Here is a 12,445-nt window from a genome sequence, read left to right as displayed (position 1 = left end):
TCCAAGAGAGTTTTCACTGTAATTGTACGACGCTGTACGCTCCACTTTGGTGTTAACGTATTCCGGGCCGATTAAATTGAAAGCCGTGCCAAAAACGCATTTTACGCTGAATCGAAATTTCAATGGAGTGATAGGCGCCGCGATAAACAACATTAAAGTTCTGTTGAGACAGAAAATCCCAACCATTCCAATTACTTAACACAATTGTTTGAGTAAGTGGCCAAATTGGGGTGCAGCCTCTAGTGTGAAGTGTGCGCGTGTGTGTGTGTGTGCATGTGTGTATGAGGCAGCAATGAAAGTGCCAAATAAATAAGGTGTAAACATGCGTATATATGTATGTGCGCATGTATATGTGTGTGCGTGTGAGCAGCATCCCGAGCTCGTTTGGCAGCTTTAATGCCAACAAAATCGCAATCGCCTAACGTTATCCTTATCATTGTCGTACTTAAGTTAACAACAGCTTAAACAACAGCGCACAAACACATGCACACACACACACACACATAAGCACTAATCAAGAACACACATATACATTTTCGCTGAGGCACCTTGCGTCTTATGTGCCGCGCACAATGGGCGGTACTAGGAAATAAATATACAAAAATGTGAACATATATGTATAGCTCGTTTTTAATGCTGTGCTTAACGTAGGCACTTCTGTACGTTTTTCTTTCTCTACGTAAATTTGTCACTTGCCTTAACTCTATCTATTTATTCATATTGATTAACGTCACTCTTAACCACTGTGCACACCATAGACGATACTGTGGAATGCGATTCAGAGCAAAGTACGCAAGCAACAGCCTCAGCAGCATCTTCAATGTAAATGGCAGTGGCAGCGGCAACGGTAACGAGACAGCATTTGGCTGGGCTTTTAGCCACGCTCATTTTGTGGCAGGCGCAAAGCCCCATAATCAGAAAGCTTTCGCACTTTATTTGTGTTAGTTTCAATTATATAAACAACGGCAGCAGCAGCAGCAACAGCAGCAGCAGCAGCAGCAGGCGCAGGGGTAGCGGTGGCAAGTAGTCCCAATTACCGCTTGATTTAGCACACGCACACAAATGCAAACATGTTCAAGCACTCACACTCTCTCACACACACACACACACACAAAGGCAGCAGCCATGACAAACTTATTGAGATTCATTGAGCAGATTGTGAAGCTTCGTTTCAGTTCAGTTAAGTCCTGTGCAGCGCCGCTCCACCAACATCCCACACTCCACACCCCACCCCCCACCAACATCAACCAGTCACCCACGCGTATGCCAATATGGGCAGGTTTGACTGGCAGACAATAGCTAATGCTTCAACTGGCAAATACAAATACAAACACACATGCACACACACGCACAGGCACTTGTCTGAATTACGTACGTATGTAAATGTGTGTGTGTGTGTGTGTGCGTATTGTTTACTTTGCATAAAAGCTCAGCCATTGAAAACTAAAATACTGCACAGCACATTGAGACTTTGTATTGCATAGCATTAGGCGGCGTTTCATTTATATTTTATGCACACACGCACACATATACACACACACTGCGAATATGCCAACGTTTAAGTGCGTCGTTTTATCGTCCTGTTTTCAGTGTGCAGTTGAGCTTAATAGTTAAATAAACAGCAATTTCCTTCTGGCAACAGCAACAGCAGCAGCAGCAGTTGCAAAAGTTGCCATTTGGCTTATAAATAAAACAGCCCAACCAGCCACACCACCCACTCATCCACTCACCCAATCACCAAACAACATACACCACTCGACAATAATTCAGAGGCTCCCGAAACAAATACAAATTTTCTTCTGTAATTGAAATATTTTATTTATATTTTGTTCGATTTACTTGACAAATATAGCATAAATTGAAATGAAAAGTGCAAATACTCTTTTACTCTCTCTCTCACTCTCTATCCGTCGCTCTCTCTCTCTTTCCTTCTCGCTTTCTCTCTTTCACTCTCTCTCCCTATTTATTAAATTGTATGTCTTTAGCTCGAGCTGAAATTCTTATTTTGCATAAATGTAATAATAATTTTGGCGCGCGCCCAAAGGTATGCAGCATAAATACAGCCTTGCTTGCGCGGCTGCCTGCCCCAAGGTGGCGCTGTAGCCACGAAATCATGCAGCTAGCCAAACAGCAACAAAACTTGACAAACAGCGGCTGAACGCAATGGCCCACAAACCAGCCGTGTATGATTTTATTCATATATATGCACATGGGTGTATTCATATACATTCATATTTGGAAATTCAAATGAATTCGCATGGGTTTATACAAACTCAGCTGCTGCAATCAGCGCCTAATGCAGATCGTTGGGTAAACACGCATTTCAACATTCCTCTGCCAATTTCTTTAGCTCTCGCTCTCGTTCTCTCTCAATTCAGTTGCATTTTATTCGCCATGTTAACATGCCGTCTGCATATGTTTGCCCAAGGATTTTCGGGGAAAAAAGTTAAATTTTCCTAATGGCATTTGCTACACGAATCAAACACAGCAACGCACAAAAGCAACAACAACATCTACGACACCTACGCCGGCTGCAGGCAAGTGTGACAGATATTTTAGCATATTATGGGCGTGTGTGTGTGTGTTGTTTGCGCCAGTTTCCGGTCCCTGATTTTGTTTCTACCAGCTGGTAATTCTAATGCTCCTCGTCGCTGGCAGCTGTCGTTGACATTCGCATCCGCATCGGCATTCGTATTCGCAGTGTTTGCCTTTGGCCAACCCCTGCGCTGAGACACTGCCGCAATATTCTACATCCACTTTGATTGCATTATTGAGCTCCACTTTTCGATGCATCACAAAAACTAAGCGCACCAATATACGCCTCAAGTCCGCATCCGGGGCTATGTAATAATATGTTTACTGAAGCGCCACACTTTGCTGCAGTTATATTTCCGTCCAGCCAGGCGTCCAACTTAATCCCGTATAATCACCGCAATACCCTTCGTTAAGCCAACCGCACAAAGCAAAGTTTATCATGCTCCAAAACTGCGCGAATGAAAATTGTAGACAAAAGCCTGCATACTTAAGGATTAAGGCTCAAGGCTCAATACTGAAAGCCGAAGGCGGCAGTCGCCGGCTACAGGTGTAGGAGCTTTTTTTTGTATCGTAATTAGCCTTTCATATTTGCACTCGAACTTGTTGCTCTCGCTCTATCTCTTTCTCTCTCCTTTCTCTCTCTCTCTATCTTTGATCTTTGGCCTCAAATCGAGATCTTTCCAACAATATCAGGCCTCTCAGTTATTTGGTAGCATTCAAAAAAGTTTATACTAGTGAGTACTACCCGGCTTCGACCTGCTTAAGATATTTTCTTCAAATTCACACATAGCATTTCCACGAATTTCTCGCTCATTGGCGAAACTTCGCACATACAGCCTTTGATCCCCATTTTCTAGTCAAGTTGATTTTTCATCAAGGTCTTTTAAGCCTGCAATCGATCGGATGTTAGCCAACAAGTCTCATCCACACATTTTGGAATTTACCTGTTGAAAAACAGTTTTATACAATCGTACATTCTATTTTTGGATTTGATATTTTCGATATTTATGTTTATCTCTTCGTATGTTTTAGACACCAACAAAAAAAAGAACAGAGCTATAACTATGTACATGCATTACATTTACTTGACAATATGGTTCTGTTGTTACTTGATTTTCTTTTTCGATAACATAAATATTACGCTTAAGTGCTAAAAAAAAAAACATATTATTATTATTATTATTATTTATAAATATACTCGTATATCTTTGAAAATGTTTCATTTAGCAGCATTTAAAAAGCAAACGCGATTTTTCTCATTTAAGCTTAATTACATTATTCAAATTCAAGTTCAAATGCAGCAGCAATTAACAATGTTTAAAATAAAGCAGCGTATATACACAGAGACAATTGCAACGGGGCTGCACATAAAAAAAAAATAAATGTAGAAGAAATTATAATAATTGTAATATTACATAGGTACGGGTAGGGGTGGGCGTATAGAGGTATATAGAAATTGTATAAGTTGCGAAAGGAATTTATGTTACAAATATATAGATATAATAATATCAATAATAATAGTTGTAAATTTAGTGTGTGTGTGTGTGTGTGCGCGCCCGCTAAAAACTAGTTTTAACTTTAAATAATCACAATTAAATATTGCTAAGCTATGCAACAGCAACAGCGGCAATTCGCATGTCGTGGCCCCACATATGCACAATAATAAAACTATTGTATAAAATTATATTAATGTGTATTAAAATTAAATCAACAACTTAAAAGAAGCAGCAAAGTAAATAACAAAAAAAAAATACATATATATTAGAATTCATGAAAACAAAAAAAAAATTATTAAATCATAAACGAAATTGTTGACGTTACGTAATATGTACAAATAGTTAAACAAATACCAAAGGAAAAGAAATCGAATATATATTTAATTTTGAAAATAATTAAAATGAATATATATATAAATTAAAGACAAAACTGAAAGCTAAGTAGTTGTGTGTGGGGTGGAAACAGTTGGACGCCATTGCAACAGAACAAACAGAACTTCAACAAACAATTGAAACGTTGTTGCCACTGGCATCGCCATACGACATGACAGCAATCCCAGCCGACCAGTGGACTCCAGCGTGTCTCGGCTGGAGCGAGAGCAGCTAAGAGCAGCGCACAGGCCACGGGGGAGTGCACAGAGTGCATTTCTCTAATTGCTTGAGAAATTAACGACGCGACGGCAATGTTGCTGCTGCTGCTACGTCGCTATCGCTGGCACGAAAAGTCCTGAAGAAACGCAGCAACAGCGATCGATCCTCGCCCTTCTCATCCAACTGACGATCCACACGCCAGCCAATATTGGGCAGCCACCAAAATGGTGTATAATTTGCATCGTCAGACGATTGGGATGTTGCTGCTGTTGCAGTTGTTGCTGCTGTTGCTGCTGTTGCTGCAGTTGCAGCTGTTGCAGCTGTTGCTGCTGTTGCTGCTGTTGCAGCTGTTGCAGCTGTTGCTGCTGTTGCTGCTGTTGCTGCTGTTGCTGCTGTTGCAGCTGTTGCTGCTGTTGCTGCTGTTGCAGCTGTTGGAGCTGTTGCTGCTGTTGCTGCTGTTGCAGCTGTTGCTTCTGTTGCAGCTGTTGCTGCTATTGCAGATGTTGCTGCTGTTGCTGCTGTTGCTGTTGATATTGGCTGTGGGCTGACGCCAAAACTATCTACTCTAATTATTTTACTATTTCTATTGCTACGGTTGGTATTAATACTTAAATGTTGTGTGCTTTTTGTGTTAGCAACATTTGTTGTTGTTGCTTTTGCTGCTGCTGTTACTGTTGCTGTTGAGCTTTCAGCAACATTGCCTGTTGTCGCCGTTGTTGCTGTTGGCATGACTGCTGTCGTTGTAATTGTCTCTGCTGATTGTTCTGTTGCTGCTGTTGATTCCGTTGAGCTCAAGCCCAGCATTGGCATGAGGCTCGACCAAAAATTTGTGGTTTCTGTTGCTGTTGCTGTTGTTGCTGCTGCTGTTGTTGCTGTTGTTGATGTTGTTGCTGTTGCTGTGCTAGACGCGTCTGAGCTGCTTTCGATGATCGTTGCTGTTGCTGCTGTCGTTGTTGCTGTTGCTGTCGTTGGTATTGTTGTGCTGCTGCTGGTTGACTGCTGCTCTTGTTGCTGTTGTCGCAGCTGCGATAATCGCCGCTTGTCCTTAACCAGCTCGTTTATAATGCGCAATTCTTGTTCAAAATTAATTTCACTTGCCGCCTTCTCACTGTCGCCCTGGCCACCAATTGTATTTGTCATTAAATTGTCACTGGATGCCATATCGTTCAGCACATCCAAATCGCCGTCAGCAATACTGCTGCTGCTGCTGCTACTGGCACTGGCAGCAACATCTCTGGCAAAAGGCTGATAATAAAACCGGTCATCATCTCTCGTATTGCCATTGGCATCTTGATGTATTGCAGCAACTTCGGTTTCAGCAGCAGCAGCGACAGTTGCTGCTGTTGTTGTTGTCACTGCTGCTGCTGATGTTGCTATTGATGTCATTGTTGTTGCTGTAGCTGTTGGCGTAGCTGCAGTTGTGGTTGCTGCAGTCGTTTCAGTTATGGAGCTTAACTGAACCGGTTGCACTTTCGATTTTTTCACAACGACTCGATCTAGCTCTTGTTCTTCTCCTGGCACTCGCGGCTGGGCTGAAGACAATGTTGTTGTTGTGGGCGTTGCCAACGATGCAGTTGCTGCTGTTGTTGCTGTTGTTGTTGTTGTATCAGCTTCGCTGTCAGCCGCTGCTGGAACAATATCCGTGGCCGTATCATCGCTCAGATCCAGATCGGCGCTGAGCAGCGGCGAGACGCGACGATGACTGAACGGCGGCATCATATCCACGCTGCTTCCATAGGCCGGCAGAAAGGCGTCAACCTTGAGCAGTTGCTCCAGGTCCGTCTCTCCCTCTGCCTCTGTCTCTGCCTCTGCCTCTGCCACTGGCTCTGCTTCTGCCTGAAATTTCGCCCCCGCATCCGCATTCGGCTTTGTAACCACATTTGGCTCGGGCACATCTCTCATCGAACTTGTCACCAGCTGAACGCTTGGCTCTGCACCCAGAGGTCCGCCCGCTGGCACAACAATGGCATCGATATTCCCAATATCGCTAAAGGAGCCAATGCTGCTGCTGCTGCTGCTGCTGGAGATGCTAAGGATAGTTGTACTGGGCAGAGCATTGCTGGCATCCGCCTGCAGATCTTCAGCGCCTTCAGCAATTCGATTATCCGGCTGCCGCTGCGCCTTGAGGGCGTCTTCGCGCATTGTTGCTATAGTGGGCGTGGGTGTGGGCGTGGTCATTGAAGTCGATGTTGCTGTTGTTGCTGTCGTTGCATTAACAACATCGGGCTGCAGCACAGCCTCTGGCGCCGTGGGAAACTTCTTCTCAAATATATTGAACTTGAGTGGGGCATCCTCGCTGGGCAGCGCCTGGTCCTCAGCACCACTGGCACTGGGCTGCGTGGACAGCTGATCTTTCTGAGCGAACGGCCCCAAGGACATCTCGTAGAGCTGCTCATCGCTCTCGCTGTCGCTGTAATCGTAGTCTGTGGGGCTGCCACTGCTAACCTCACCGCCTTCGCCGAGTGCACCCTGCAGCTCCTGGGCCACCAGATCGGTGGGATCAATGTTGATCTGTGGTATGCAGCGCTCGTTGTATAGCTTGTGGCCGGGCGGGCAGTGGCGGAAAGGCAATGCGAATATCGATTTGGGCATTACCTTTTTCTGTTTCTCGAGCGACTTCTGCTCGTATGGGAGACGCAACCATGCCTCCCACGCATCCTTCTGTGCATTGCCCTCAATGGGCCGCGAGGTGATCGGCAGCGCCTCAACTGCCGCCCCCTTCAGGCTGTGCATGTGAAGCGCGGTCAGCGCCAGCAGCCCGTGCACCAGCAGCAGCCAGCCACAGCCGCTAGACTGCTGTATGCCTCTCGAAGATGATGCCATCGCGGCAATCCTCCAGCTCCAGTGCGGCAGCGTTACCAATCCCACAATCCTAGTTCTGTTTATCTCTGCAATCTGCAAGTAAACGGAATGAGAATGGAGAGAGATAAGTACGACTGGCGAAATGTGTTGTTGCCAATGCCCTGTTGCCCCGATGTGGCTGCCCCACCCAGGTGAATCTAACCTGCATTTGTGTACCCCCCTCCGCCAACCGTCCTACTGCCAGCAGCTAATGCGCTTTCTGTGCCACCAACAGCAGCAGCAGCAGCAGCAGCTGTTCCTCTCTGTGAGTTTTTGCCCAGCCGCTTCTTTTGTGGCATGTGGAACAATACCGGTTTTTTTGTGTGTGTCCGGGCCGCACACAGAGCGTGCCACTATGGCATAAATTAAAGAACGTCTCAGCCGAATGGAATATTTAACAAAAATTGAGCGCCTAAATCTTAAATATTTAACAAAAATTGAGCGCTTAAATTCCTAGTGAATCAGAAACAAAATTCAACCGTATTCTTATTATAATATTAATAATGAGAAAATCTTGCACATAAACTTACATTTTATATTATTATTATTATTATTATTATTATTATTATTATTATTATTATTATTATTATTATTATTATTATTATTATTATTATTATTATTATTATTATTATTATTATTATTATTATTATTATTATTATTATTATTATTATTATTATTATTATTATTATTATTATTATTATTATTATTATTATTATTATTATTATTATTATTATTTTTACTATTAGTATTATTATTATTAGCGCGGCACATGCACTAGCCGGGAAGTCGAACTGGAACCCTCGCAATTGAATTGTATCAGTTGGACAACTCATTTGCCGCGGTCTGTTTTATATGCTCATGCAATTAAAAACACTTTTGTTTACAAATAGCAAACAGAGCAATTATTTGCGGACATTTTGACGGCATTTCGACCACTGTGCGCACGGTGAGCTATACGCTGGCGTCGGCGGTAGACGTCACACACAAAGATTGTGAACTTGGGCATCGCTTTAATGTTTTAATGGGTATATCGACGGTGCCACACACACGGCCACACAGGCACACACACGTACACATACACAAATGCATATCTCACATCAGTCATCGGTGTTGTCATAATCAACGGCAACAATAATAATAACAGCCGCAGCAGCAGCCGCAGCAGCAGCAAGGGGCACAACAACTGCATCAACTTGTTGCTGCCACAGCAGTCATTGTTGATGTTGCACTTTGCTTAAGCACACACACACACACAGACACACACACACACAGACACGCACACACGCAGCCACGCACGTAAGACATATAGTGGGATAAGCACGCACAATGTTTATTTATAAAGATACACACACACGCACACGTGCACACATATACATATTGTCATAGGGACAGTGGAACAGAGTACGAGAGAAAGAGAGAGGGAGAGAGAGGGAGAGACATATATGTAGGTTATCTGCGGGTTCTTAGAATTTATGAGTTCAAGTGTGGCACATTGCAACCGCGACTTATCCGATTGCTCTAACTGTTGCACTCAAGTTTATGGCTGCTGCTCGTGTTGTTATTGTTGTTGCTGCTGTTGTTGTCATTATTACTTGTTAATAGCTTTTTAGTGGGCCTGGGTCCGCGTATCGGTCATAAAACTGGCCACCGGCCTCTGTCCTCAACTTGTCTCGTCTCGTCTTTTTGGGCGGTGCGTGTCGAATGCGCGTGTGAACGTCAAGAGCCTCTTGACACACACACACATACACACACACGCAGACGCACACACATGCAGACTTGATAAGGTTAATGTCATTACGGCATTACGTCTTATATAAGACAATGACTTTGACACCCGCAGCACTTATGAAGCATTCATGGTTCAATTAGTCTGGTCCACAAGTACCCACAGCTTAAAATTCATGCAAATGACTATTGGGCTTCTGGTGAGGCAGGAGGGAGGGAGGAGGCAGGGTTGAGTTTTGGTAGCTCTTCAACTAGTCTTAAACGATTTTCCATGTGCTTATTGCGCTTGCTTTTCAATCCAGCATCATTGGCACTCGTGGCAGTTGGCTAATTCCCCGCAACAAGCAACAGTCGTGAGCTTTTGTGTGTCTGGCATTTAACTCAATATTTAATCTGTATATTTATGAAGGCATCCACTGACCTAATCGCCAGCAGCAGCAGCAGCAGCGGCATTATTACAGATTCCCTTCCTACTCTCTGTTCGACTGTTACGAATCAAAATAGTGCATTAAGATTTCATAAGCATTGTGAAGTAGCTGAAACAGATACGAGTTGCAGTTGCTTAACGCACGGCACGAGAAATTACAGCAGACTGGCATAAATTCAATGCGGCAAATGTTGTACTTAGTGCACCCAGGGTATTAAGGGGCCAGCGCCATCGATCAGTTCCACTTTCGATAAATAGCCATGCTGTGCTTGTTTGTGGCTAGAAGCGGATCCAGGTAGCTGCACATGAGAACATTTTAGGCCAAAGCCGAAGCACTGCAGTTAATTGTTGAGTTCAGTCATTCGTGCTTCCGTAGATAATGCTGCAATGAGTCACAATCCAGCTCCATCCAGCGATCAATTATCGGTTCAGGATCAAATTTAGCAAATTTACTGCATAGGTTCGACACATTTTGCTGGACCCAGCTATCGTGTTTGGGCCAAAACTTTTTCACGTGCTGTGCACTCGTGCTGTCTCCATGAATATGACCACAGCTCTTGCCCAATGCATTCGTATGCAATTGATAAACATCGGGCGTCCTCATCGTCCTTTGCAGAGTAATATTTCTCTCGTGGCTTCTTGGCTCAGCCGAGTTCTAGGCCCGCGGCTGATAGCTAGCGCCTGTCCAGTCAAGTGGTCAGTCACGAACATAAACAGTAGCTATATATATTTATAATATACAGATAGATATATGTGCTGGATATAGATATGCGCACAGGCTCTAACACAGCGTAAGGTCGAGCTGCACGTTTTGTATCTTGTGTCTCGGCTGTCTATTCATTCAACTGTCAGTTGGGCACCCGCCAAATTGAAATCAACTTCACACGTCGCAAATTTTTAATTAAAAATCAGCAACTGATGTCAATTTGGGGCCACAGCCAAAGGATCCGCCACTGGACTGTGCCACAGTGCACAGTGCTTCGGTTTTAGGGAGCGGTCTCCCTGTGTGTTTTTTGTTTGCCCTCTGCTTTCTTTCTTTTTTGATGTGCTTTGCTTTTTTCGGACAACATTTGATGCCTTTTACGCGTGCGATGCCATCTGGGCTGTCGGAGGCGAGCGGCAGGATTTAGGATTCCCATCCATGTTGTTTTGTTGCTGCCAACTGTTTGTGTACACATACATAATTCCAGGCAACACACATTGACATCCTGCTAATACATAACAACAGCAGCAACAACATGAGCGGAACACGTAGCAGTGCTTTCTGTTTCGTGCTCGCACGTATTCAATTCAATTCAATGATTCAATCCCATTCGGCAGCCTTCAAAACACCAACAACACCAGACCAGTGCGTGCTCCTCTAAGTGTGCGTGTGTGTGTGTGTGTGTGTGTGACCCGCTTTTCATTTGCCATTATTTTATATGTGCCTTGAATGGTGTCCGCGAAACACACACTCACACACTCACACACAAACACGCAGACATCCTCGTTGCGTTTCCAAGCTATTCATGTGTATGTCCAGGCTTATCAACATCAGCTTAATGCCTTTCTATCTCTCTCTTTCCCTTCCTCTTTTTCTCTCTCTCTTTCTCTCTCTTTCTCACTCTAATATCCGTCACATATCTGAGCTACCTGTTTAACATTTTTCCAAAATTTGCACTGTTTTTAATATATTTTTATCTTCTTCTTTTTGCAGCAATCACGTTTTGAATCTAAAGGTAAGTTAAATGGTATTAGCTTATATTACTCGGCTTTGCGCTGTTCATTTAATTTTATTCTATAAATCTTATACATTACTTTTACTACCCTAAGCCCAAGTCTCAAGTCACATTTTATGAGTGGAAGAATATGGAAGAAAACTTAAAGTTAAAACTTCGTTCAGTTTTCAGGCTGGGAAATCAAGCAAAAAATGTCAGTCATGACTCTGATTTAATTTTAGAAAAAACGCTTTAAAATGAGATTTAATTCCAGCAAATAATGTTTTACAAAAAGAATTTCCACCAATATTCCGCAGTTGCGGGTGGAACTTATCAAAACGTCGTCTTAGAACGCAAAACAAACTTTAGCTTTGTAACTCTTGCGATTTGGCCTGATCATTGATCATCCAATCAGTCAGTCAGTCAGTAAGTCAACCAGTTAGTCAATTACTATTTGTATGGCCAAGGGCTCGGAAACACAATTTTCCATTTCAACTGTGCGGGGCGAATGACATTTGCTGAAAGTGCTGCAAGGCTTAAAGAAAAAAGTGCTCAAAGAAAACAATTTTAGTCTGTCAATCTTTTGTTTGACACACAGAGAACAAAAAATGAAGCAAAACACTTCCAATTAATCTTACTTAAAGCTGCGACTCCAGGAAACCTTTTGATGTAACTTATGACCAGCTACACAAAGTTTAAATTTCATGCCCCGAACTTACCCCAAATGTAAGGAGTAAGGTTGAAAAGAGTTTATTATGGCTTTGTGCAACTGCATTTAACGCCTTGATCAGGGCGACTAGCTGAGTCGACCAAGAGTCTATCTGTGTGAACAATGTTAAAGAATTTAAATTTTAAATATTATTATTATCATATACATATGCTTGAACGAGCTAAAGGTTGCTTATCCATAACTCGGCCCAAGTCGAAAAATCGATATAAATCGATTATGACTCAAAAACTATAAAAGTTAGATAGAGGATGCTCGGTGTATGGGTTTTTGTACCGTTCTCGAAAATTGCATAACACTTATGTTGTCAAGTAAAACATTGCGCCTTGGTATATACACACTTTTGTATGCCATATTGAAGCAATGTAAATTTCCTAAAGACACAAATTTAAACACATTTCGCAAA

General features: G+C 43.1%; 2 protein-coding genes across 4 annotated transcripts in view; one reads left to right on the top strand and one right to left on the bottom strand.

Annotated features, from left to right (window-relative positions):
• LOC6631824 (chaoptin) overlaps window positions 1-12,445 on the top strand; it is a 209,995-nt gene that overhangs the window by 124,464 nt on the left and 73,086 nt on the right. For both annotated transcript variants that reach the window (XM_070211380.1, XM_032440214.2), the window contains one exon: window positions 11,312-11,333. The gene's annotated coding sequence lies outside the window, so the exon portion shown is untranslated. The remainder of the gene's footprint in view (window positions 1-11,311; window positions 11,334-12,445) is intronic.
• Window positions 3,512-12,445, bottom strand: part of fog (folded gastrulation) — a 48,163-nt gene continuing 39,229 nt past the window's right edge. The window contains exon 2 of one of the 2 annotated variants that reach the window (XM_032439748.2): window positions 3,512-7,517. In XM_032439748.2, the coding sequence (XP_032295639.2) occupies window positions 4,698-7,445 (2,748 nt within the window). In that variant the 5' untranslated portion in view covers window positions 7,446-7,517 and the 3' untranslated portion in view covers window positions 3,512-4,697. The remainder of the gene's footprint in view (window positions 7,518-12,445) is intronic. The other variant, XM_070211381.1, reaches the window with a different exon arrangement.

Source organism: Drosophila virilis, chromosome X (assembly GCF_030788295.1).
Source record: "Drosophila virilis strain 15010-1051.87 chromosome X, Dvir_AGI_RSII-ME, whole genome shotgun sequence".
Taxonomy (NCBI): Eukaryota; Metazoa; Arthropoda; class Insecta; order Diptera; family Drosophilidae; genus Drosophila; species Drosophila virilis.
Note: the sequence above shows the minus strand (reverse complement) of the source record. Positions and strands in the feature narration are given on the sequence as shown.